Genomic DNA, 27,502 nt, shown 5'->3' with positions numbered 1-27,502 from the left:
AATCTGGCACGTTTGAAAAAATACAGGGTTATTCTGAAACATGTGGGAATGATGGAAAAAATATTGAAAGTATTGTTTCCATTGTTTGGCTGGTACACACCCAACGAAGTCCAAAAAATAATCTGAACCAATTTTCAACACAATGGCTTGAAAGAAAAAGGCTTTCAAAACAATTAAGTGCAGTCAAAATACTCCTGATTGGATCAGACAGATCACAAGACATGATAAACACAGTACACATACAGTTGAACTTCTGGTGATTAGTGTTCAGCCAATCTAGCACGTTTGAAAAAATGCGCGGTAATTCTGAAACATGTGGGAGTGATAAAAAAAATATTGATAATATTTTTCCCTTGTTTTGCTGGTAGACACCCGACAAAGTCCAAAAAATAATCTGAACAAATTTTCAACACAACGGCATGAAAGAAAAAGACTATCAAAACAATTAAGTGCAGTCAAAAAACTTCTGATTGGATCAGACAGATCGCATGACAGGATTAATACAGTGCACATAGAGTTGAACTTCTGGCGATTAGTGTTCAGTCAAATCGGGCACAATTAAAAAAAAACAGGGTTATTCTGAAACATGTCGGAATGGTGTAAAAAATATTGAAAATAGAAAAATAAACTTTGGATTGGCTTTAAAACAGATAAAAGGTAATAAAGTAGTTCGTACTCTGATTCAATAAGTAAAAACCCTAGCAACAGCAAAAAATCAAATTTAAAAGTAAGGAGCCAAGTGTAAAAAGTAAGAAGTCAGTTGCAGACTCTTTTAATAAGAGAAATTAAAGCTCAATAATCACAAATCAATTGGCATGTCTCGCCCTCGGCACCTTTACAAGGAAACTGCCTCAAGTTTTCAAGTTAAATTTCAGACACGCTATGAAAATGTATGGCATCTATATCCTTTGGCTGGTTTTCACTCAAGCAAGCCACATGGTGTGTAGTCAATTCAGATGGTCGGTAAAACTCCCTATAAACATATATTATAAAATCACGGGCCTGCAGCAAGCCCGCTGATTCAGACGCATTCTATACGGCTGGTCAAGCTGCAGAATAAATGAATGAATAAATGAATGAACTTTATAAAAAAACACAAAGTACGGGGCATTATAAATAAACAAAAACAAAAACGATAAACAGCAAGAAAAAAAAATCAAACTAAAAAAGACAACATGGACTAATTAACCAGTATCGATATAGAAAAAAGGCTGCAGAGGGTCGTAAACGTGAATGAAGTAGACAGTCTTTTTAAATAAATCATCACTGGAAGACCGAATCCAAGAAGGCATATCTATTAAACCAAATCGATCAATTATTTTTCTGTTTCGGTGCCATCTAGGAAGCCGGAGGAGGATTTTGCTTTATTTTTTTTATTATTTTATTTTATTATTTATCTGATATAAGCCGCACGTAGAGTATGGGGATTTTTCTTACGAAACAGATGAGCCATGCCTGATAAAAATAAAAGCACAGTGGCGCAATAAGCGTTACAAATCATGCACAATCGTTGCGGTTGTAACGGCTTTTGTTTGGGGACATTTTTTCGTAAGCGACGCGTAGGTTTTTCACGGCTTGATTCACTAGGGATGAAAAGGTAGTGGAAAGTGTTGGACCGAAACACAGACCAAGCCAACTAACTAAAGAAGAAGATGGCAGAATTGCAGTCCCAGCAACGAATGGAGCGACTGCATAAGGGCTATTAAAACAAATAAATTCGCATTTAGACGCATTAACTGACAGTCCAATCTTAGATAGCTCATTGGTTAATATAGTAAAATTGGAAAGCAATTCACGGCGAGTCCGGGCAACAAGAAGAACGTCGTCTGCATATGCAACAGAAGACAAACTAATATTACCGTAAGAAACATAACTTTAAAAGGGACGCAGGCACGATACAAGCACACATTTAAATATACTAGAAGACAATACGGCAGAACCTATCTATTTCTAGCAGCAGTTTTCATACCATGAAGTGGCAGAAACCACGAGACTAAGTCGAAAATCTTCTGATAAAAAAGAATAAACAAGAACTGAGAGCTCCTATGGCAGTGACGAGGTCGGAAGAGCCAAGAGCTCATATGGCATGAGCTCTAGCAAAATTATAAGAATCAATAGATTAACTTAAAAGAAAAATCAGAGGCTTAATGTTGGTTGGCATTTAAAATAAGAGCTCTGAGACACAAGGTCCTTTTAAATATCAAAATTCATTAAGATCCGATCACCCACTCACAAGTTAAAAATAACTAATTTTTCTAATTTTTCCTCTCCCTTCAGCCCCCCCCCCCCACCCCCAGATGGTTGAATCGGGGAAATAAACTTTATCAAGTCAATTTATGCAGGTCCTTGACACACCTACCAATTTTTATTGTCCTAGTACGATCAGAAGTACCGAACTCCCCACAGCACTAGACCCCCCTAACTACCCCAAAGAGATTGGATCCAGTCCGGTTTCGTCAATCACGTATCTACGACATTTGCTTATATTACCCATCAAGTTTCATCCCGATCTCTCCACTCTAAACGTTTTCCAAGATTACCGGTTCTCCCCTCCAACTCTCACCCAATGTCACCAGAACTGGTCTGGGTTTAAAATAAGAGGTCTGAGACATGATTTCCTTCTTAATATCAAATTCAAAATATTTTTACGAACGTTCATCCGCTCTTAAGTTAAAAATACCTCAATTTTTGTAATTTTTCCGAATTAACACCCCCTCCAACTCCCCCAAAGAGAGTGAATCCATTTCGGCTATGTCAATCATGTATCTAAGACTTGTGCTTATTCTTCCCACCAAGTTTCATTCTGATCACTCCACTCTAAGCTTTTTCCAAGATTTCCAGTCCCCGCCCAAATCCCCCCAATGACACTGGATCCAGTCGGGATTTAAAACATGAGATCTGAGTTACGAGTTCCTTCTAATATGAAATTTCATCCGATGAAATTCAAGATCCGATCTCTCCTTCGTAAGTTAAAAATACCTCATTTTTTCTAATTTTTCAGAATTACCCCCCCCCCCCCCCAATCCCCAAAAGAGAGTGAATTCGTTCTGTTTATGTCAATCACGTATCTAGGACTTGTGCTTATTTTTCCCACTAAAATTCATCCTGATTCCCTCCACTCTAAGCATTTTCCAAGATTTTAGGTTTCCCCCTCCAATGTCACCTGATCCGGTCGGAATTTAATGTAAGAGCTCTGAGACATGATATCCTCCTAAATATCAAATTTAATTAAGATCCGATCTAGTTTTTCCAAATTAACCTTCCTCCCACTCCCCCCCCCAGATGGTCGGAGTCGCGGAAACAACTATTTCAAATTTAATCTGGTCTGGTCCCTGATACGCCTGCCAAATTTCATCGTCCTAGCTTATCTGGAAGTGCCTAAAATAGCAAGAATTTTTAAACTAGCTACAGAATTTGCGATCACTGTATGTCACTTGGTAAATATCAAGTGCCATACAAAGTAATTTTTCTCTGGGAATGAAATATTTGGTTGAAGGTTGGCTTCAGTATGACTTATTTTGGAAAAGGGTTATTTCCAGGCTTTGGGAAAGCCATGGGTAGAAGTAGTTATAGGCCCTACTAAACTGAAGGAAAACTCGACTTTCTTAAAACTTGAAACCCCCCTCCCCCTAGCCCTATTTTAGATATGGCTTGTGATATCAGAGCTCGATATGAGCCCTAATCCTTGTCATCCTTGGTCTAGCTTTCATTTGGATCCGTTGCTCCATTCGCAAGTTATACTAAACTAAACCAAAAGCTTCACTGATATCCATCAATCTCTCGCAAGCTAAACTAAATTAAATGAAAAACTCAACTTTTAATTAAGCTTGGGTCTCCATCCCAGAACTCAATGCATACCATACTCCTAGGCATCTTTATTCAATTTGCATCGAAATTCATCTCCATATCCAAGTTACAGTGAATTAAATAAACAAACTTGAATTTTTTTAACACTTAAAGCCCCATTGCCCTAATTAAGCTCAATTTTAAATCCAAATAGTTCAAATTCAATACAAATCTGACTGACGATTCTCCCACTATACTCGATTGCACAGACGGGAGGACAGACAGACAGATCTCAAAAACCTATCTTGATGGATATTTTCCACTATCCAAATGGGTGATGATACCTGGATGATGATATGCCATTTTTTCCTTTTTTGGATCCAATTAGCCAACATGGCTACCTAAGACGTTGCAAAATCCGTTCGTCCGTCTCTCTGTCTGTCCGTCCGTCTGTGTAATCACGTATAGGGGGAGAAACGCTGGTTGGATTTGGATGAAAATTTTGATGGCCAGATTTGGTACCAAGAATCATGAGTCACATCAAGTTGAAAGATGAAGACCCTAGCTCAAATAAAACAGGGGGGAGAAGGCTTTACCTGCTAAAAACAGTTTTTCGTTTAATTCAGAGTAAATTGCGACTGGAGTGAAGGATCTGAATGAAAATTGAACCAAAGAGGCCTAAGACCATGACACATATCAAATTTTGAGATAAAGACCCTAGCTCAAATTTAACAAGGGTGAATGGGTTTTAATTCCTGAAAAATTTAAGTTTTCTGTTTAATTTAGTATAACTTGCAAATTGAGTAACGGATCAGAATGAAAACTAGACCAAAGATGCCAAGGATCTGGGCTCATATCAAGTTCTGGTATCACAAACCCTATCTCAAATAGGGCGAGGGGGGAGAGGGTTTCAAGTCTTAAGAAAGTTGAGTTTTCCTTTAGTTTAGTAGGGCCTATAACTTATGAATGGAGTGACAAATCTGAAGTCAGATTCGTCTGAATACCTGAATTTGCTGGAACGAATTTGACAAAATACCATTGCATTGAATCCAGCTAGAATTGCCTAGACTTGTTTATTGCAGACAGCATTTAGATGGGCAAAGATTCATAGCTTCAGTAGTTTTACCAATAATATGGTCCTGAAGATGATGAAATGGTAGAAATCTGGTTCAGTTGACGAGATGACAAAACTTAAACACTAATGTCGGAAATATAAGCCCAAATTGACTACAGTATGCAACATTTAGTACAAAACAAGGGATTTTAGCTCACTGTCGACCAGTGGACTGTGAAATAATTTCAATTTTCTTCGTTCTATAACTTAAAAAAAAAAATTAAACCAAGTGTTAATCATACCATAATTTTTTTCGTCAAAAACAAATACCTTATTTCATATCCAAAAATAGGGCATGGAGGTATATCTGAGTTTACTCTAAATCTAAAAGTGATGTTTTCTTGTACATTGCCAAAGCACACACACACAAAATTTTCGTGTCAAAGGTAAAGTATTTTAAAAAAAAGTACATTAAAAGTATCTTAAGTAATAAGTATTTCGTAATCTTACTTAAGTATCAAGTAATAAGTACACCCTAGAGTTTTTACTTAAGTACAAGTACAAGTAATGGAAAATTTTACTTAAGTAGTACTTCAAGTAAAAGTACTTCAAGTAAGTGACAGCACTGGCCCTTGGTTCAGTAATAGGCTACGTGGCATATATCGTCAAGATATTTAGGTTCTCTTTTTAACACAGTTGCCCTCCCATATGTTCTCTATCCTTCTCTTCTTTTTCAAAATTTAGAAATCCGTGATTTTTATAATTTACATTTGCTATTTTAAATGTTGTAAATTTTTATTCGTTTTTCCAATTTGTTTAATTCCCAGAATTTAAATAATGTTTGATATTTTCAATATTTTTCTTTTACACCTTTATTCAGTTATATTTTTAAGCCTATTGTAAATTGTTGCTTTGTTTCATTTTCTGAAGTATTTTTGCAATTTTATTTACATATTTTATATACTCCTTGATTTTGAGGGAAACAAATACACAAAAATGTCACCCAGTCTTGTTTATTCAAAATAACTTTCAAAATAATAATATGATCAATTTACATAAAGTAATATCAGTAGGCGTATCAAGTGGCCCTAAAAATTAAGTTTAATTTAAATCATGCTTGAATTTGGACAGTTCTTATTTTGCAGTTGGTTAATTAAAAAAAAGACACCCTTCCCTCTCCGTTTCGGTTTATTCCCTGAACAATTTAGTGTAAAAAAAAAGGTTCTGGCTGAGCTATCTCTTTGAGACAGGAGCCAAGTTTTCATTGAATGAATTTCTGGTCAGTTATCTATTCAAACCCTTGTCTTTCTTCACATAGTCTTTTGGAAATAAAATTTCAATAGAATTACCTTCACGGGAATAATTTGCAGCTCCAAGCCAACAAGAAATCCCAAAGTTCCATGGGACCATGGTAAGCAATGGTAGAGATCGGAATATTCATTATCTTTGGTTGCCTTTACCAAAGAACCATCTCCAAGGACCACTTCATATGATACGATGGTCTCTTGGTACAAGCCAACCTGGAAAAAGCGGAATTTTTAAGTCCAAAATAAATCTGTCTCGAAATGGCTGCTCAAATAGCTCGGATATTCCCTCAAATACAAAACGCTGAATTCCAAGAATAGCTTACAAGACAAAAATTGAAACCTAAGGATTTTATAGAGAGCTTGGGGCCTCTTGGAATTCTTCTAGTACACTTAATATCATAGCCTTACCCAGCATCTTGTCTGAGCCTGCTGGGGTCTGCTTAATATTGATAGAATGATTTGATCTACACCCGTCTTTTTTTTCAGAAATACTATGCAGAACCATATATGTTAATTACAAATATTAAACATATATATGTTTAATCAGAAACGACTAAGGTTGTCCCAATCAAAAAGTTAGAAAAAAATGTGAACTGTTAACACATTTTTTTCGAGCCGTCTTAAATAAAATGCCGAAATATCGATAATGCTAATTCTTATTCTCATTTTACAGCACTCATTTGACTTGACAGTTTTAAACTAATTGAATCTCTGCATTTAAGTAAAGACAGGTTAGGTTAGGTTGCATTTAAGTAAAGACAAATAACGACATTTATTTTGCAAGCCTTATAATGCCTTTTTTTTTAAGCCAATCTTGATACGAAAATGCAAGAAGTTTAGCCATTTGTTTCCATGCTTTTACAACAAAAAAGGTAATTTTCATTTTTTTCAGATCTAACCTGACCTGTGTATCCATACATAAATAATGTTTATGCCTATTTTTTGAACGTGTTATCTTCAGTCGTACCAAGGATTCAATTTTAGTAGGGACAGTATGCTACTATGGGAGGAATCCAAATACAAAGGTGTTTTTTATTGACATTATACATTCAGAAACTATAACGTTTCATTCCTTTACATTTCCGACCCCCTACACACCATGCTAGATACATTTTTCACCAAATCCTGATAGTAGTTTTATATTCTATTAGATAGTGAATTTCTTATGCTGCGCATTATCTTTCTACTACACTTTGACACTACACTTTGATCTTTGCCAAAAGGCCGAGAAGTGATGTAATATTTTTCTCTTTTGGCTTTATTAAATATAGTTCTACGTATTTCGTCTTCGAAACGTCAACAATACTGTATCCAGGATTTTTTCAGGGGATTACAAAATAACCTTTAAAATACAAATCAGAAATGTTTTATATTAATTTTGTTACGTTTTTACGAGTCACACAAACATTTTGGGGGGAGGGGGAACCCCCTAACCCGCCCCAAAACCCTCCACCCCTGGATACGGCCCTGAAAGCCAACATTTATAAATAGAGACTTTGGAGCAGATCGATACTGCAATAAATAAAAATAAGCAAATAAATAACATTTATTTAAGGCTTAAACACTCTATTTTAGAACAGCAAAAAGAAACAACAATAAACGTAGCCAAAGATGATGCCCATATTTTACTACAGTTATATGCTTTTAGATTATAGACTTTTTTCTAGATGTTACAAACAGTTTTAATAAAATAAATAACTTGTCATTTATAGATTGCACCAAGTAAAAAAAGATTGAAATTTTATTGCTTACGTACTAAATTTTGTAGATGGCATTTGTGTTACCTACCAACAACAATTATATTTTACATGACCAGCAGGGCAATTCAAAGATGAGAGGAGTTTGTATCCATGGGTGTAGAGGATGGGGGCAGATGAAGGCAGCTACCCCCCCCATATAACTTAAAATTTACACTATATAGTAACAAGAATTTTTCGTATGTTGGAATTTTTCTGTTGGATGTTAGCTGGTAGATGGTTGAAAAAGCTGAAAATCAAAAGAAATTTCCGAATATAGTTTTCGATACCAATATTTACGTTTTGATTTTTAATATTGATTCTTGGTCTGATATATAGATAGGAGACTGGCCCATGATCGGCAAGTTGCGACCTTTTAATTCTCAGGGAAATGATTCAAGCGATAAGAAGTGGCTGAGCATGCAGAAGTAAAGGTAACTCATTCAATACCATCCTTGAAAAAGATAATTAGAAATACTCCACCGCTTTTCCACCTGGATGCCTCTCTATCCAAGTGGTCAAGTGTGCCAAGCTTGGGCCAACCCGGCATTGGTTCGGCCGTCTCTAGCTTACGTTTGGCCAACTGACAAAAAAAGACCAGAAAAGTGACTAAAAGAACATTAAAACTTTTTTTGGCTATAAAATTAAGAAAGAATATGGTCAGTATAAAAACTACAGATTTAATTTCATTAAGGTTTAAAAAAACAACTAAAGAGTACTAATTTCAACTTATAAATTGACTGATCAACACCAAAAGTGAGTCGTTCAGCTAATCTTGGTGTTCAACCTGTCAGTGGTTGTAGTTTCATTTCAACTTCTGTCTTTAAGACACTATCCATCTCGTCAGTTAGCGCTCCAGTCTCTTTCAGAAAGTGGACATTATGTTCTTCCGTTGCTACTTTTTTTATGTTGATAATATATGTTGATAATATAGTTGGTAGGATTCCCTTTCTTACAATTCAGCTCAACCAGCCTCGACTTTGTCAGTGTCAAATTAGAAGTTGCTGGGAAGGGGCTCATCTCTAACGTCCAGACTGAAGTCTGAAAAATTGATGTTTACAGGATCATCTACGTCAGAATCGTCACTCCAACTGTAAATCTTGCTACTAGAAACATGCCTTTTGCTTTATAGCCTTTTCACTTCTCTGACTTTCTTCCTTTCCAGGACTAGAACTTTCTTGGCATATACAGCTTTTATCCTAGCTCTAATACGTTCATTCACAGGAGCGTCAGTGAATACTTTTGACTTTTTCATATTTTTTTTCCTGTTGATTTTTCGTGTTGAGCCATTTGGAAAGGGGTTTACATGGGCGACCTCTTTTAATGAATCATCTGCTGAGGTTGGCTTCTTATTCAGACACAAAACCAGTGCTGTGTCTGTTTCGATGTCTATGTTAAAGAAGGAGTCTGAATGTCACACAAGGCTTGTTGCCCAGAAGTGCTTCACTAGATGTGCATTCTATCTGAAACAGATGGCGAGAGGAACTCATAATCCTTCAAAAAATCTCAATTGGTGGGGTAGACCCCACTTGCTCTGATTACACTGATTATATTTTCAGAAGTGAAAGCCTTTGGATATACTTTCCCCAGCAGCTCAGGAATGTTAAACACTGATATATTTTTACATTATGGGCAGACATAAAATTTGAAGCTTCCTGGTTGTAGCAGGCCTTAAGGCGCCCTATGACTATCCTTTCTAGAGTTTGTAGTTTGTAAATAGTGAGGGGAGGGACAGCCAAATATACAACACCGTTATTTTAGCTATATCAAGCAATTCAACGGTGTATCGGCTGATCTTGTCGTCTATTTTCAGAAGTACAGTTGACTGTTTTGAAGTTTTGACTTGACTGATAAAATGCTTCAAGTAAAGCAAAGAATGAGAGGCAGTCATCCAGCCAGAAGTATCTTCTGAGCCAATCATGATGGTTCCTAGTAAAGCTTCCTTGAGTAAAATCTCCAAACAATGTTTTCTTGGGAAAATTAGTAGAGGAGGGACTGTGCGTCCAATGAATTAACACCAACACAAATCGCGGTCAACTAATCTGTTTCTGCTGATATGACCTTCCCTACTTACATCTGGCCTCTCTGTGCAATGATCTTACAAGGCTTGTGAATGTTTTCAGACGCGATTCGTTAACATTACAAATGTCTTGTGGTCTGAACATATTGAAGAAAGCTCCTACACTGTGACGGTTGAAAGCAATTGCCCGTCATAAGCTTGTACCTTCTGGCGTTCTTACTGATAGAGTTTTAAGGCGATACATTAAAACTGCGGTAGTAATCTTTACCTCCGATTCCTCCACTGTCTCCAGTACCATTGCATTTCCTGTTATCCGGTACTTTTATGCTCTTAATATTGGCATAAGTGTATGCAAATTTACATGCTTCTAGAGGAGTATAGCAGAAATGCATATCAGCTATCGCTTTCAAGCAAGGTTTTAGTCCACTTTCTTGTTCCTCTGTTAATGTTTGTCATGTGTTGTAACAGGGTGTAAAAAAAAATCAGGTCCATACTTTGTAGAGAGATATTCATCTTCTCAACTTTTTTCGTGAAGTCTTGCAGCGTTCCTCTAGGGATACCCCCTTAGGGCACTTCCAGAGAATCCGACTGACTCTTTGTCGACTAAGACAGAAAAAAAAACTGCTGTTTTATTTCCTTCTGGATCTTAGCCGCCTTTCTTTCTTTTCTCTTCTGTTTCTATTATGACATGATTAAACAACGTCAGGATTAATCAAGTTTTGAGTTTCGAGCTTGCTTCAACCTTTAAACATGCTGTTTACACAGCTTTTGTAAGCATAGTCCACTCTTGGACACCTTGGTATGGCATGCCGAACCTCCCTCGGGTATTGTCCCCGAACGTGGGAGTTCGCCATCCCGCGGATTAAAAAAAATTCTAACAACAAACCGGTGAAGATGGCACGTCTCGAAAGCTGCCAAAATACAGGCAAATAATAAGATAATACAACCTGAGTTTACGGCATTTCTAGTAGTCATATTTAGGCGTAGGCCTCCAGACAAAAATTGAACATAATCCTAGATTTAATCACCATAAAATGTGATCCAATCTGACATTTTTGGTAAAGTATTAATCAAGGCCAAACATATTAAAAACACACAGTGTCATCTGTCAGAGCTTTTATAACCTACCAGAAGGCCATAGGTTTTTTATTGAGATTATTTGCTTTGGCTAAACGTTGGTGTGTATACCCTATACCAATTTTGATAGTTAATTTTGACCAACTGTAAAGTATACCCTATACCAATTTTGATAGTTAATTTTGACCAAGTGTAAAGTTTTGAATTGAACTATTAGAACAAGAAGCTGTTATCTAATAGTAATGTGATTTGTGTCAAATTGCTTTTATGGTGTTTATGTCTTCCTGAATGTGGAAGTAGGATAGTGGGTCTTATATTATAGTATTGCGGGAAAAGTAGAACATGGAAAATGCTAAAAGCTGAGTATTAGCAAAATATCGAGTTACGGGTTTCTAAAGATTTATATTGAAAAGACCTCTGGAAGCATTTCCATCTCAGAATCGACTGACCCTTCTAGACAAGATGCTGCCTACGCCCTTGTTTGGATCTATTAGAATGTATGGGTAAATGGCTTTTTTGTTTCAAAGTAATACAAACCAGTTTTCGTACGGCAAAATCTTTTGAATGTAGTAGTACACAACAGTCAATATTTTCAAAAACACAATTGTTTCTTACTTTTTTAGAAGTTACGACGATTCACTATGACAAAAACCACATCTAAGTCCTGACAGATTTTTTTTTAGTAACCACATAAATTACAGTGTTCAATATAAAACTTGAATTAGCTGCTCTTATTTGAGCGCGATAGTTAGCTTCATTGAAAAACCTAATTACGACAGACTGACATTTTCTTGAACTTAATTGAAAAACGTTCCGAAAACGAATTTTTTAAAAAAAGTAAAGGTCATTTTAAACGTAAGATCAAAAGAAATAGAAACCGACAATAACTCAAACTCAAAACGACCAGAAATTACTATTAAAGAGTAAATGAAACCCAAAACGAATAGAAATTAAATTTAAAAAACATAGCAAAAACACATACAACAAGTACTAATATAAATGAATAAATAAATCTTAAAATGAATAAAGTTTAAATTGGATAGGCAAATCAATCTTAACACGAACACAATATTTTGCTATTGAAGCATAAATGAAAGCCAAAACAAACAGAATTTAAATAAACAAAAACAGCACACAAAAAACAATAGGTACTAATATAAATGAATATAAATGAACGAGTGAAACTTAGATTGAATATGCAAATCAAGCTTTAAACGAACAAAAATGCTACGACCAAGAGTTCAGGGTTTACCTCCTTCTCTCACTGTAAAAGTCTAAAGCCCATTGCGTCATTGGCGCTTTACTTAAAACTATATGTGTTTTGAACAGTCTTAGAAAGTACAAATAAAATCAAACAGAATATTTCGTACATAATGGTATTAATTGCTGAAAATTTACCAGTTCAAAATTTAATTTTACTGCAATTTTATGAGAATGTTCAATGTTGTAGTAAGTACGAAAGAAAACATTTGTAATATAATTCGCTTTCAGTAAAACACCAATGACGCAGTAGGTTTTAGACTTTTGCAGGAAGAGAAAGAGGCAAAACCCCCAACTTTAGTTCGTAGGAGTTTTTGTTCGTTTCAAGCTTGATTTGCATATTCAATTCAAGTTTCACTCGTTTTAAGATTTGTTTATTCATTTATATTAGTACCTATTGTATATTTGTTTGCTATTATTGTTTATTTAATTTATGATTGTTTTGGGGTTTTATTTATACTTCAATAGCAAAATATTTTTGTTCGTTTTAAGATTTATTTATTCATTTATATTAGTACCTGTTGTATGCTCTGTTTGCTATGATTGTTTATTTAATTTCAGTTCGTTTAGGGTTTTATTTATTCATTAATAGTAATTTCTGGTTGTATTGTAAATTTCTATTTCTCCTGATCTTAAGTTTAATTTTTTAATTAATTTCTGTTCATTTTTGATTGTCAAAGTTTCAAGTTTTTCAAAATTCCCCCTGTTTCAAAATAATTTTCTCTTCCAAAATAAATTAACAGTCTTGGGAAGAACTAATTATATTAATTGCTGAAAGCTCATTAGCTCAAGATTTTGTTTCATTCAGAGCCGAATTTAAAGCTCTCTAGGCCCAAGTGTTTTAGCCACTCCATTTTTGCAAGATTTTCGGGGAAACCCCCAAAACTTTGTGAACAGTGAAAGTCGCAGGGCCTAGTGGGCCTATTGGTGAATCCTGGTCTGATTTCACTAGTTTTCATTTTATTTTCAATGTTGTAATAAGTACAAAAGAAGATATTTGTAATAGAATTTATTTTAGTAAAGCACCAAATACGCAGTAGCGGAAACAGGTAGTAGCCAAACTCTTGTTTGTAGTGAAGAATATAGGTGTCTTGAACAGTTTTGGGAAGAGCTAATAAACTGAGTCCCCATAATTTTGCGAATAAAATATCGTTAGTGAATTTATCAATCATAGATATTTTTCGGAGGAGGGAGGGGTATCGGGCCATTGAGGATCAAGAGTCAGCTCCCATAAATTTAGGAATAAAATATTTTTAATAAATCGTCTTTTTTTGGTGGGGGGAACGAAGGGCAAGAGGTGAGTTGAAATAATTTTTGGAATAAGTATCGTTAACAAGTTGTTGATTTTTGGGGGGGGGTGGACCATACAGATAAGGCCAGGGGTTAGCTCGATTAAGTTTTGGAATAAAATAGCGTTCATAAGTTTTTTGAGCGAGAGTGGGGGTTGGACTTATCTGATCTTTGAACTATTTTCAAAACCTCGCATAAGAACTTTATATGCCACCATGACGCAACATACAACATTTGCCCCTGGGCTCTGGGAGGTTGAGTTGTCCCTGGAGTTTTTGTTATCTGATATTTGACTTATCTAAAAAAAATTATTATCTCAAAAATTCAATTGGATGGATTTGCGGTAAAAAGGGTAGAAGGACTAGTTGCCATCTGGTCCCTTTGACACTTAAAAAGGGAACTAGAATTTTCAGTTTACAATAGAATGAGCCCCCGATGAAGTTTATATGATCATTCCTTCAAAAAATCAGATTACTTTTGACTCTCAAAAAGGGAAATAGAACTTTCGGTTTCTAGAAGTCCGCTCCAATGTTTAGCTTTTCCATAAGCCATTATATGCCCCTGGGCATTAGTTACAGCCCTTCCCTTGAGCTCTGGGTAGGGGGGATATGTTTACCCTGAAGTTTTTTTCATCTGATCGTCAGGAAAATACGGTTTGTGTGAAGGAGGGGGTAGGGGGTAGAAGTTACCAAAATGGTAACTAGAACTTTCAATTTCTAATAAAATGATCAACTTCTGAAGTTTATACGACCCCTCCTTACATAAAACCTTAAATGCCACCGTTCCATAACTTAGTACACTTCCCCCAGAGCTCTGAGGGGTAGTGTCAACCCTGAAGTTTTTTTTATTTTATATTTAAACTATTTTGAACAAAATGGCTATTGGCAAAATTTTGATCGGATGCATTTGGGGGAAAACCAAGGAGTCGACCCCAGAGTATTTATTATCTGATCTTTGAACTATTTTTTTAATTTTTATCGGATGCATTTGGGGGAAAAGGGCGTGTGGGGCTATTTGCCCTCCAGTTACTTTCTAATCCTAAAAAGTGCACTATAATTTCCAATTTCCGACCGAATGAGCCCCTCTAAATTTTATACGACCATCCCTTCCGTATGAAGTGCCTCAGGGTAAAAAAAATATTGGAGTCTTTTGGCCTTGGGGTTTGTGGGGGGAAGCTAGTTACCCTCGGATCACTTTTGACTCTTAAAAAGGGAACTAGAACTTTCAATTTCTAATCATTTGAGTCCCCTTCGAAGTTAATATGACCGCATTCTCCTTAAAAGCCTTATATATTCCCTAGGCATAAGTTACAACCCTTCCCCTGGGTTCCAGGGCGGGGGGTATGTTGATCTCGAAGTTTTTGTCATCTGATTGTTGGACGTATTTCAAAAAAAATGACTGTATCAAAATTTTTATCGGATACATTTGGGGAAAAGAAGGTATGGGGACGGGTTATTGCCCACCGATCACTTTTGATGACTCTTAGAAAAGTAACTAGAACATTCAATTTCCAGTAAAATGAGCCACCTCTAATGTTCATACTACTACCCCTTACATAAAACCTTATCTGCCCCCGGGGCATGACTTAGAACACTTCCCCCAGGCTTTGGGGGGTTGTGTCGACCCCTGTTATTGTTATTTGATCTTCAAAATTTTGATCGGATGAATTTGGGGGAGAAGGGTCTTGGAGGGGGTTACTTACCCCCTGATCACTCTTGACTCATAAAAAGAGTTCTATAAATTCCTATTTACAATCGAATGAGCCCTCTCCGAAGTTTATACGACCATTCCTACCATAAACACCATAAATACCCCCCGGAAACAAGTTTACAACGCTTGCCCCCAGGTTTTGGGGGGCTGTGTTATCCCTGGAGTTTTCGTTATATGATCTTTGGTCTATTTTGAACAAAATGGCTGTATAAAAATTCGATCGGACGCATTTGGGGAAAAGATGGTTGAAAACACGAGAGAGCTTCATTAAGACATTGATTCCAAAAACTGTTTTTTTGAAATATGTATTTTTTTTCTAAGCACGGCAGAATATTCTACGCTTACTACAAGAGCCATTTCGAATTTTACATGCTACATAATTACAAAAATATTATGTACAACAAATTTCATTACCTTATGTGAATAAGTAGTCATACCAACACCAAAAGCGAGTCCTCCTAAGGTGGCATCGGCTATTTCTAAAGTAACGGCCAGTGTATACCCTTGAAAAATGCATAAATTTTAGCAAAAAGTAAAATTCTGTGGGGTATAGTTAACATTTTATGCTGGCATACGGACGAATTTCCATAGCATAGTATTCATAACTCCATGCTACTGTACTAAAGGCTTCCATCCCCTCCCATTGAATGTAAAATATTTTACAAAATTTTGAATAGCCTCGAGAAACGTCGAAGTCTCAGTTGTATTTTTTCATAATGATTGAAATAACAGTAGAGCTGAGACTGCCATGAAAACATAACTGTAAACATGGCAAGAATATATACATATAATCAAAAAAGAAATCACCAGTACAACAGCACAAACACAGAAATAAACGCACACCATAAAACCAAACATAAAAAATTAAACCATTTAAACAAAAAAGAAAGACAGAAGGAGAAAGAAAGACTGTTTTCCTGCTTTAGTAATTAATATATATTAGTACTTGAACGAGGCCTTAACCCTACTCATCCATCCGAGTTGTAAGTAAGTTAAAAGCCTCATTGATTCCAGTTTTCTCTCTTTTAGTTTTACATTTGAATACCAGTTAGACTCGTATCATGTATTTTTACATTATACGAGTATATTCAGTTATTCAGACCATTTTGACTTATACTGAAAATATTTTCTTTTATTCTGTCTCTTCTTCTTATTCTGAGGTAATGTCCTCAGTTCTAATCCTGTTATCCTGAATTCATCAAAATTTGGGGGTGGGTGAATGTATTTTTAAAAATTAAGGGGGGGGGGACAAATTTGTCGCTATTTTCATGTTTTAATGAGAATTATCAAAAAAGATCATTTTTCAATGAAAATACTTTTCAGTATTTTTCAAAACCCAGGAGGGAGGGGGCAAAAAATCTACAAGATGAAGAGCAACAACTCCGGGGGGAGACACTGGCTCCCCAACTGATACCACTTTTCTAGGTCGATTAGAAACGCACAAAGCATCATGTACACACGTTCTACCATTGTAGCCATATCAGAATTGATAGACTGAACAGCTTGACAGTGGCCCTTTCTCTAATTTACGCACATATCCTAAATTTTAAAATTATTTAATGTTAACATATACAGCAATTGGTTCTTTGAAAGCAACTGATCGCTTTTTAGAACAAGATCTTATCTTATTTTACTAGACAGATTTTACACCGAAAACATGTAACCTTGAACTTATTCTTTTGAATAAAAACATTAAACCCAGTTTTATTTCTCTAATAAGTAGGGATAAATCGCTACTTTCTGGACAGGATCACATTCGTTCACCGGTGCAACCCCATTGGAGTGCGGGTACAATTGGTTTTATGGCAGCATTCATACAAATGAAGCTAACACATTTCAGGCGATCGCGTGATTCAAGCAGATGCAGTCTAAACTGGGAGCCAAATTGTTTGTCATATAAGCTTGCTCAATTGTTTGCTAAATTGAAAAGAAGGTTAAATTGTTAAAAGTGTCGAAGGAGAAAGTTGTGACACTTTAGTGGATATTAGAACCCCTCCCCTATCCAGAGAGATTTTGAACCCCTCCCCCCCAAATGTTTGTCCGACTCTTAAAACGCACCAGAAATGAATATAAACAAATTGTTATGCGTGTTTTAAAGTTTTTTTGTACCCCTCCCAAAAAAAAGAAATTCTTTTGTGAACACCTCCCCCAGAAAAAATAATCCTGGATACGACCCTGATTAGAGTCTATAGCACTGAGGGTATATGCACATTCTTTGTTTAGTATTCGTTTACCAGGAGTCCATGAAAACCATATCGTATTTCCGAAAATAATGTAGTGTGATACCTATATTCCTCTTCTTTTTTTTCATACGTCCTAATATTTTGTTTACTTTTTATTTATTTTTTACCCATACAAGTACCAAGTTCAACTGAATTTATTTAAAACAAGAGCCAAGAGCTCATATGGCACTTGTGACGAAATCAAAATCTAAAATTAGACTCGATACTAGAGTTATCGACTTTGCTATTCGTCTAGAAGCATTGAACTCGTCAAAGCACTGGATATGTCCCTCACAACTCCCCCAAACAGATCAGATCCGGTCCGGTTATTACAATCACGAATCTAGAACTTTTGCTTATTCTTCCCATCAAGTTTCATCCCGATCTCCCCACTCTAAGCGCTTTCCAAGATTTCCGGTTTCCAAGACTTTTCACTTCCCCCCTCCACCCCTCAGTGTCCTCAAGTCAGATCCGAATTGATATTGGAGCATCTGAGACATGAGATCTTTCTATATATCAAGTTTCATTAAGATCCGATCACCCATTCGTAAGATAAGCATACATCAATTTTCATGATTTCCCCTCCATGTAGCTCCCCCCCATAGATGGTCGAATCGGGGAAAAGATCAAGTCAATTTATACAGATCCATGAGACGCCTTCCAATTTTCATTGTCCTAACACGTCCAGAAACACCGAACTCGCCAAAGCGCTGGAAATCCCCCCCCCCAAATCCCCCAAAGAGAGCAGATAAGGGCTGGTTATTTCAATCACGTATCTAGGACTCGTGCTTATTATTCTCACCTTCATCCCAATCTCTTCACTCTAAGCGTTTTCCAAAATTTCTGGTTTCTCCCTACAATTCCCTCCAGTGTCACCGTATACGGTTGGAATTTAAAATAAGAGCTCTGAGACACGAGATCCTTTAAAATATCAAATTTCATTAAGATCCGATCACCCGTTCGAAAGTTAAAAATACCTGACTTTCTCTAATTTTTCCGAAGTAACCGTCCCTCTACTCCCCCCTCAGATGGTCGAATAGGGGAAGCGACTATTTTTTATTCAACCTGGTCTAGTTCCTGATAACCTTGCCAACTGTCATCGTCCTAGCTTATCTGGAAGTGCCCGAACTAGCAAAACCGGAACCGACAGACCGACAGACAGACAAACAGACGGGCCACGGACAGAAATTGCGATCGCTATATGTCACTTGGTAAATACTAAGTGCCATAAAAATACATTGTTTTGAATCGACCACAGCCAGATTGATTACCGTGCGCATCATCACATTAGACTCGCTATGAGCAAAACTGAAGTGAGAATTGATGGCACACACTACTGTCTGATATTTTAAGGCGGGCTAACCTTCCTTCTGCGTAAAATTCACAATATAAAGCAAAAATTTGGCAATTTGCAGCCCTTAAGAAAACAATACATGTGACTGTGAAGGGGATTCTATCATTCAGAAGTCCACTATTTGAAACGTTAGGCTATACCAAGCTGGAAAAACTAAAAAGCGGATTTTTCGACTACTTACACGGAGGGGCGTTGCTTACAAATTGTTCTCCCCAAGAGCGTAACACAAGTCTCCATTGAATATGTAGATACTTGTGTTCTGGCGCTTATTGAACAATTGATCAATGCTTATGATTTTACCAAATAGTGAAACTAAGGGTTGTGCTTAACATTGTGAAGTCGTATGTAAGACAATTGCAGCGGTATTCCAAATGCTACAGAAAGAGTATGCTTTAAGGTAACAGAAAGGGTATATATGGTATAGCTCTTAGTAAAGCCAAATAAAAAATTATTTTGAAAGGATAAAATTGATCAAAGACGTAAAGTTTTATTTAAATAGGAGGATTTCAAATCAAAATTGAAAAATAATTCTTACAAAAATTTGTATAATGATCCTTAAAATTTGTAATTTGGCTAAATTATACTTGATTTTTTTTTTCTAGCTCAATAGAAGAAAAAACAAACTATTTTCCTTTATACTACCTTTTGGTATGAGATACTTGCAGATGTCACCAACTGTTACCATTGGCTCAACACGTACTGTCAGATTTTTCTCGTCTAAAGACAGTATGTTATAAAGCGGTATAGGAACCTTATGACACAAATCCTGAAAATAAAAATATCTTGTTTAATTCTTAGTAATTCATCAATCTACCAATAAAAAAAAATGTTCCTGGGCAATAATTCGTTTTAGAATTCAAAATGTTCAACTGTATGTAAAAAGGCAGGTAGGTCCCTAAAACACACAGTTCTAAAGCTTGAACCATGAGGTAGAAAAATTCAAATTCTGAGGGGGAGACAATATCTATTTTCAAATTTTGGAGGGGGATAATTTTGTTTTGTTCAATTTTTTTCAAAAATATCAAAAATGGGTATTTTCAATGAAAATACAAAAAGCAATTTTTTTAAGCCTAACAGGTGGGGTAAAAAATATAGGCGGACACCCAACCCCCAAAAGGCGCCAGTGTTTAAACGTCCTCCCTTGGAAATATCTTCCCATAAATGATTGAATTTTATGTCCTTGTTCGAAATGAGCTATAACTACATATTAAAGAGCCCTGTTTAAATAAGTTTGCCATCCTAAGAATAAAGTTTATCGGCAGAAGCGTTTCCAATAATATTGACTCATTTCAGTACCGTAAAGATCTATGCGTTGTCTTTACTCTAAACGCTGAAGTTTGTCAAAAAATACAAAATTAAAATAGATACTGCACTCGGAATCGAGTGACGTTTCAATGGGTAGGCCGAATTCTAGGGAAACCCCCAGATGATTTGTTGGAAGAAATTCTCCTGATTGAGCGACTTAGCCCCTGGAAAAAAGACTAAGGAGAGCACAAGAAACAATGCCATAATCTGGCTTAATTAGGCCTAGAAACAATTTGTAGCCTCAAGAATGTATGGCCAATTGTTTGCTACATTGTAGAGTTTTGCTACTTTCGCAACCAAACTTGGAAATGATAAGCTCATTAATTGCATCTTTTGGGATGTTCTGTACCCATTTTTGCCTCTGTGGTGGAAACGGATTTATAAACTCTTATCGTCATGCCATCTACTAGAAGAAACCTAATTTACCTTCTGGAATCCAAGTAATGCTAATTTAGAGATCAGAATCCTATCTAAACTCAGCAGGGAAGGGAAAAGAGTTTCCAAATTCTTATCACTAGAACAATAGCGAGAAGATTTTACCAGATCTCAGCGAAAGTATGGAAGTATATATGTTGGTGAAGTATTCCTGCATTTTTGAAGTCAGGGACCAGTTAAGTTTCTGTATGGGAGTAAAAAAGGGTAACATTGATCTATCGTCAGGGTATTTCCCTGAAAGGTTCCTTGGATGCCAGACAAGTTCAGTTGGGAGTACTAGCTTATGTCACTAGTGTCTCTTTTGGGACTCCAGGCCCGTTTCAACCTCTGAGCGGGGGGTGGGCAGAGAAAGGGATCCTTAACTTATTGTTATCGGCACGTCTGCCAAATAGAGCGTCAGATATAAACTGATCTTGGAGGGAAATAAGACTTATTGTCATAATTGGCTTTTGGTGTCGGGACATATTTCATCCCCTGTGGGGCTGGGGACTCGAAAATTCTCGTCATCAATACATCTATCAGAAGCGGTTGTCGGATATTAAATAACCTAACTGGAAAGTAGGAACAGGCTAATTGTGGAAGGAATCAATTGACTTCTTCATAATTATTTAAAAGGAAACTGGACGAACTTCAGAACTTTCAATCTTAGGGCGCCACCTTTAAATCCCCAAACCCAATTTTTACGCGAGCATACTATTCGGAAATCACAGGTTTTACGTCCTTAAATCTAGGCTATAATACACTGCTTAAATTATCAGCCTTCGCAAATAATACTAATAAACAAGAGCTAAGAGCTCATATGGCACTTGTGACGAGACCGGAAGAGCTAAGAACCAAGAGCTCATATGGTATGAGCTCTAGCAAAATTCTAAGAATCAATACATTGATTTAAAAGGAAAATCAGAGGCTTAATGCCGATCGAGATTTGAAATAAGAGCTCTGAGTCACGAGGTCCTTCTAAATATCAAGATTCATTAAGATCCGATCACCCACTCGTAAGTTGTAAATACCTCATTTTTTCTAATTTCCCCTCTCCCTTCAGCCCCCCAGATGGTCTAATCGGAGAAAACGACTTTATCAAGTCAATTTCTGCAGCTCCCTGACACGCCTACGAATTTCATCGTCCTAGCACGTCCAGAAGCACCAAACTCACCAAAGCACTGAACCCCAAACACTAACTCCCCAAAGAGAGAGGATCCTGTACAGTTACGTCAATCACATGTCTACGACAATTTGCTTATTCTACCCACCAAGTTTCATCCCGATTTCTCCACTTTAAGTGTTTTCCAAGATTTCCGGTTTCCCTCTTCAACTCCCCCCAATGTCAACAGATCTGGTCGGGATTTGAAATAAGAGCTCTGAGAAATGAGTTCCTTCTAAATATCAAATTTCATTAAGATCCGGTCACCCGTTCTTAAGTTAAAAATACATCAATGTTTCTAATTTTTCCAAATCAACACCCCCCCCCCCAGCTCCTCCAAAGAAAACAGATCCGTTCCAATTATGTCAATCACGTATCTATAACTTGTGCTTATTCTTCTCATCAAGTTTCATCCCGATCTCTCCATTCTAAGCGTTTTCCAAGATCTTTGTTTCCCTCCTCCAACCCCCTATGTCCCCGTATCCGATTCGAATTGAAAATAGAGCATCAGAGTCATAAGATCCTTCTATATATCAAGTTTCATTAAGATCCGATCACCCATTCGTAAGATAAAGATACCTCAATTTTCACGTTTTCCAAGAATTCCGGTTTCCCCCTCCAACTCCCCCCAATGTCATCGGATCTAGTCGGTATTTAAAATAAGAGCTCTAAAGCACAAGATCCTTCTAAATATCGAATTTCATTAAGATCTGATCACCCGTTCGTAAGTTGAAAATACCTCATTTTTCTAATTTTTCCGAATTACTCCCCCCCCCAACTCTACCAAAGAGGGCGGATCCGGTCCGGTTATCTCAGTCACGTATCTTGGACATGTTTTTATTCTACCCACCAAGTTTCATCCTAATCTCTCCGCTTTAAGTGTTAGCCAAGATTTCCAATCCCCCCCCCCCCAATGACGCTAGATCCGGTCGGGATTTAAAGTGAAAGATCTGAGTTACGAAGATCCTTCTAAATATGATATTTCATTAAGATCCGATCACTCCTTCGTAAGTTAAAAATACTCATTTTTTCTTATTTTTCAGAATTAACTCTCCCCCCTCACTCCCCCCAATAGAGCGGATCCGTTCCGGTTATATCAATCACATATCTAGGACTTCTGCTATTTTCCCACCAAGTTTCATCCCGATCCCTCCACTCTAAGCGTTTTCCAAGATTTTAGGTTCTCCCTCCCCCAACTCCCCCAAATGTCACCAGATCCGATGGGGATTTAAAATAAGAGCTCTGAGACATGATATCCTTCTAAATATCAAATTTATTTATATCCGATCATCCGTTCGTACGTTAAAAATACTACATTTTTTTTATTTTCTCCGATTTAACCGTTCGCCCACTCCCCCCTCTAGATGCTCAAATCGGGGAACCCAAGATTTCTAATTTAATCTGGTCTGGTTCCTGATACGCCTGCCAAATTTCATCGTCCTAGCTTACCTGGAATTGCATAAACTAGCAAAACCGGAACCGACAGACCGACAGAATTTGCGATCGCTATATGTCACTTGGTAGTTACCAAGTGTCATAAAAAGAGCAAGAGAAATGAGCGAAGATTCATTATCTAACCGTTTGTACATAAACCTCCAAATACGAAGTTGTAACCGTTTTGGGTCGTCGGAATCAGGGTTAACACCAGGGTCAGTTCCTAAAAATGCTTCAATTACCCAAATTTAAGTGCTACACAGCGCTTTTCGGTGCTAAAGTCAAAAAATTGGCAATAATAGTGCAAAGAAGCAGTTTTGTGCAACAACGGCAACCCTGGTTAGAATAACGGCGCGTTTTATGCAATGGTAAAAAAAAAAAAAAAAAAAAAAAAATTAACCAGCGTGTGAATCGTCAAACTGCTTGTCATTTCCTGTACCTATGCACAGAGAGATGGACCTACAGAGAGATAAGCCTTAGCAGGTTCATAGAGTTTATCTTTGCTTATATCTTACTGAAAAAATGAATATGAAGAAGAATTCAACGTCAGAGATATAACGTCATACAAAATATAGTCAGGACGATTAAGCAGAATGGGGCACGTTAATCAAGGAATTATCCGGCAAATACTCCCGCCAAAGTTACAATTCTAGGACTTCAAATGCGTTTCCCTGGCCCTTTAATAATAACAATAATAATAATAATAATAATAATAAAACACTCGCTTGTAAGCTGGTAGCGGAAAAAAGTCGAACATCGTTCTCCATAAACCTGTCGATCGTCCATAGATCGATATGAAAACCGAAAAATTCAATAGATCCGATTCGGGGATGAAAAACACCTGTGGCGAGTCATTAAGAGGAATAACCGTGGAATAGTCAACCAGTGATGGATAGAAGTAAAAAATTTAAACGACTTGACTGTTTGGCTAAAATTACTTCTGGTATATCATTAAGAAGAATAACAGAGCTGAATATTAATTGACATGTTAATTGACATGTTTGTGACATATTTAATTGACTTCTTTTACCGTTATTTTGAAAGGGATATATTTGGGGATACGAGTATCTAGAACTTAGTTAGATAACCATATCCCCCGCAAAAGTCAGATCAGTACCAAGCCACTTAAGCCAAAACTAGAATACATCTTTTCTGATAGGTTTCCTGATGACAAGAATTTATGAATCATCTCCCCTATCAAAGGTCAGATCGCGCATGAGTATCGAAAAGCCTTAACTATAGGTATAGGCTCTTACTTTCGGATTAAGTTTGGTTGAGCTGCAACAAGGTATATATGTTTGACATAAGATTATGGTAAACCCCTCTGACTCTCCCACTAATGAGCCGGGTCGCAGACTGACTTTTCATGATAATTCTCAACCCAAGCTTAATAGTGACTTTTGGGGGAACATTCCCTCAAACTAAAAAAAAGGAGTTTGGAATTTCAATTTTTTTCCATAATTATTTCCTGCAAATCTAGAAGAGATAAAGTATTTATATCTGTCGCCTTCGAAGCGTGATTCCATGTTATTCACGAATCTGACATTAGAGGGTCTCTAAAAATTTGCTTTCAGCCTTAGAACAGAGTCTTTTTCTGGACATTTTACAATTGTCAGACACACTTTTTTTCTGTTTCAGAATCCAAATATCACAAAAATCTTTAAATTTGTATCTCAAATCATTTTCGAGTCACTGATGACGAGAAAAAAAGCTGCAGTGAAGCCTTGTGGCAAAAAAAAAGAGGAAACAAATAGAAATAATCAGACGGAAAAAGCATTATCATCTAGCAATTGATGGCAAAGGACAATCACATTTTAAATTCCTACTACCAATTTTCGAACAGTTCGTGGTAACGAACTGTAGTAAGGAGCGACCCGGCTCAATAGTAACCAAAACTCTAAAAAATTGAATTTTGATATCAATAGCTACATCAAAAGAATCGCATTTTAATGCTGATTTTAAATATATAAGTTTCATCAAGTTTAGTCTTACCCATCAAAAGTTACGAGCCTGAGAAAATTTGCCTTATTTAAGAAAATAGGGAACACCCCCTAAAATTCGTAGGATCTTAACGAAAATGACACCATCAGATTCAGCGTATCAGAGAAACCTACTGTAGAAGTTTCAAGCTCCTATCTACAAAAATGTGGAATTTTGTGTTTTTTGCCAGAAGACAAATCCCGGGTACGTGTTTATTTGTTTTTTTTTTTTTTTTTTTTCCAGGGGATATCGTATCGACCAAGTGGTCCTAGAATGTCACAAGAGGGCTCATTCTAACGTAAAAGAAAAGTTCTAGTACCCTTTTTAAGTGACCAAAAAAATTGGAGGGCATCTAGGCCCCCTCCCACGCTCATTTTTTCCCAAAGTCAACGGATCAAAATTTTGAGATAGCCATTTTGTTCAGCATAGTCGAAAACCAAACTTTGACCAATGTTTACATACAGTAATGGTTATTGGGAAGTGTACAAACGTTTTCAGGGGGATTATATTTTGTTTGGGGGTGGGGATGAGGAGAGGGGGTTATGTTGGAGGATCTTTCCTTAAAGGAATCTGTCATGGGGGAAGAAAAATTCAATGAAAAGGGCGCAGGATTTTCTAGCATTATTATAAGAAAACAATGAAAAATAAACATGAAAACTTTTTTCAAATGAAAGGAAGGAGTAGCATTGAAACTTAAAACGAACAGAGATTATTACGCATATGAGGGGTTCTAATAATACTTTAGCATAAAGAGCGAGGTATTTAGGAGGAGATAAATACCTCGCTCTTTATGCTAAAGTATTTTTTAGTAATTTCAACTATTTATTCTACGGCCTTTCTTATTCAGGGGTCATTCTTAAAGAATTGGGACAAAACTTACGATTTAGTGTAAAGAGCAAGGTATTAACGAGGGTACAAACCCCCTCGTATACATAATAAAAATATAAGGTTATGAAAGTTTGTTACGTAAGTTAATTCTTAAGTTACGTATATTTTTTACTAATAAAAACGTTCGTTAAAAATTAAAAGTTCTAGTTGCCTTTTTAAGTAACCAAAAAAATTGGAGGGCAACTAGGCCTCCTTCTCCACCCCTTATTTCTCAAAATCGTCTGCTCAAAACTAACAGAAAGCCATTTAGCCAAAAAAGAATTAATATACAAATTTCATTTTAATAATTTATGTGCGGAGAGCCAAAACCAAACATGCATTAGTTCAAAAACGTTCAGAAATTATATAAAAAAAATATTTTTTTTAGCTGAAAGTAAGGAGCGACATTAACACTTAAAACGAACAGAAATTACTCCGTATATGAAATGGGTTTTCCCCTCCGCAATCCCTCGCTCTTTACGCTAAAGTTTGACTCTTTGCCACAATTCTACTTTTTAAAACAATTAAAAGCTTTAGCGTAAAGAGCGAGGGATTGCGGAGGGAAAAACCCATTTCATATACGGAGTAATTTCTGTTTGTTTTAAGTTTTAATGTCGCTCCTTACTTTCAGCTAAAAAAATTAGTTTTTTTTATTTAATTTCATTAAAGGAGCCGTTATATTCTGCAATTACGTGAATGTACCTTACATTGGCACCTAAATGGGTGTTTGTGACACAGATCGGTGGTTTTATGCAGAAACAACACTGTAGAAAAACCCTATTCTTGGCTGCTTTCTTAAGCACTTCCTTTTCAAACCCATATATTTTTTTGAAATTAAAGGAGGTACTACCCCTTTTTGTCCTCCCCAAAGCCTTAGAATAAATACAAAATATATAGCTGACTTCTTTATAATCGTGAGATAGAGGGATACGACTGGATTAAAAGCTAAATTGTATCGAGGGGGAGGTACCCGAGTTGCTCCCACCCCAACTGGTTTTTTCCGACTCGTACAACAGTAATAAAATGTATGTAAACAAATATTATTGGGTTTTTCAAATCCCCCCCCCCAAGCAAAATCCTGGATGCGACCCTGCTTAGGATCATTATGATTCGAATGCAATGAGAAAAGCAGCTCATAATTGACAGTCAATTCCTCAAACCTGTCTTTTATTCACAAATAGCATCGTTCCGCTATCAGTACTTGCTAGCCTCTTGACATTTAGCAGTCTAATTACTCTCAAAGGTCGTGAGAAATAAATTTTACAATATATCTTTGTTAATATTAAACAATAAAACAGACGATTTTACCGCGTAAAGGTTACGAACAGGTGGGATTAATGAAATGGTGCCTCTTAGCGTTTCCTGAGGATGTCCTGTAGTCCCCTCTTCCTTTTACAGTCCCCGCCATCATTAGTTTCAAATTGGAGCAGTGAACGTGAAACGGGATAAATCGAATATGCAAAGATAGGATAAAATAAGGAGCGGGTTGAGGGTAAGTTTTGTGTCATAAACAATTTGGCAGTA

The 27,502-nt window shown here is 36.6% G+C and overlaps 1 protein-coding gene across 1 annotated transcript in view; it reads right to left on the bottom strand.

Annotated features, from left to right (window-relative positions):
- The window catches only part of LOC136032992 (delta(24)-sterol reductase-like), an 87,697-nt gene that overhangs the window by 32,928 nt on the left and 27,267 nt on the right, over positions 1-27,502 (bottom strand). The window contains exons 4-6 of the mRNA XM_065713517.1: positions 19,459-19,582; positions 15,655-15,743; positions 6,190-6,360 (exon numbers count right to left, since the gene is read on the bottom strand). Of these exons, the coding sequence (XP_065569589.1) occupies positions 6,190-6,360; positions 15,655-15,743; positions 19,459-19,582 (384 nt within the window). The remainder of the gene's footprint in view (positions 1-6,189; positions 6,361-15,654; positions 15,744-19,458; positions 19,583-27,502) is intronic.

Source organism: Artemia franciscana, chromosome 11, assembly GCF_032884065.1.
Source record: "Artemia franciscana chromosome 11, ASM3288406v1, whole genome shotgun sequence".
NCBI classification, from domain to species: Eukaryota; Metazoa; Arthropoda; class Branchiopoda; order Anostraca; family Artemiidae; genus Artemia; species Artemia franciscana.
The sequence above is the reverse complement of the archived record's forward strand: the minus strand, read 5'-3'. Positions and strand labels throughout refer to the sequence as shown.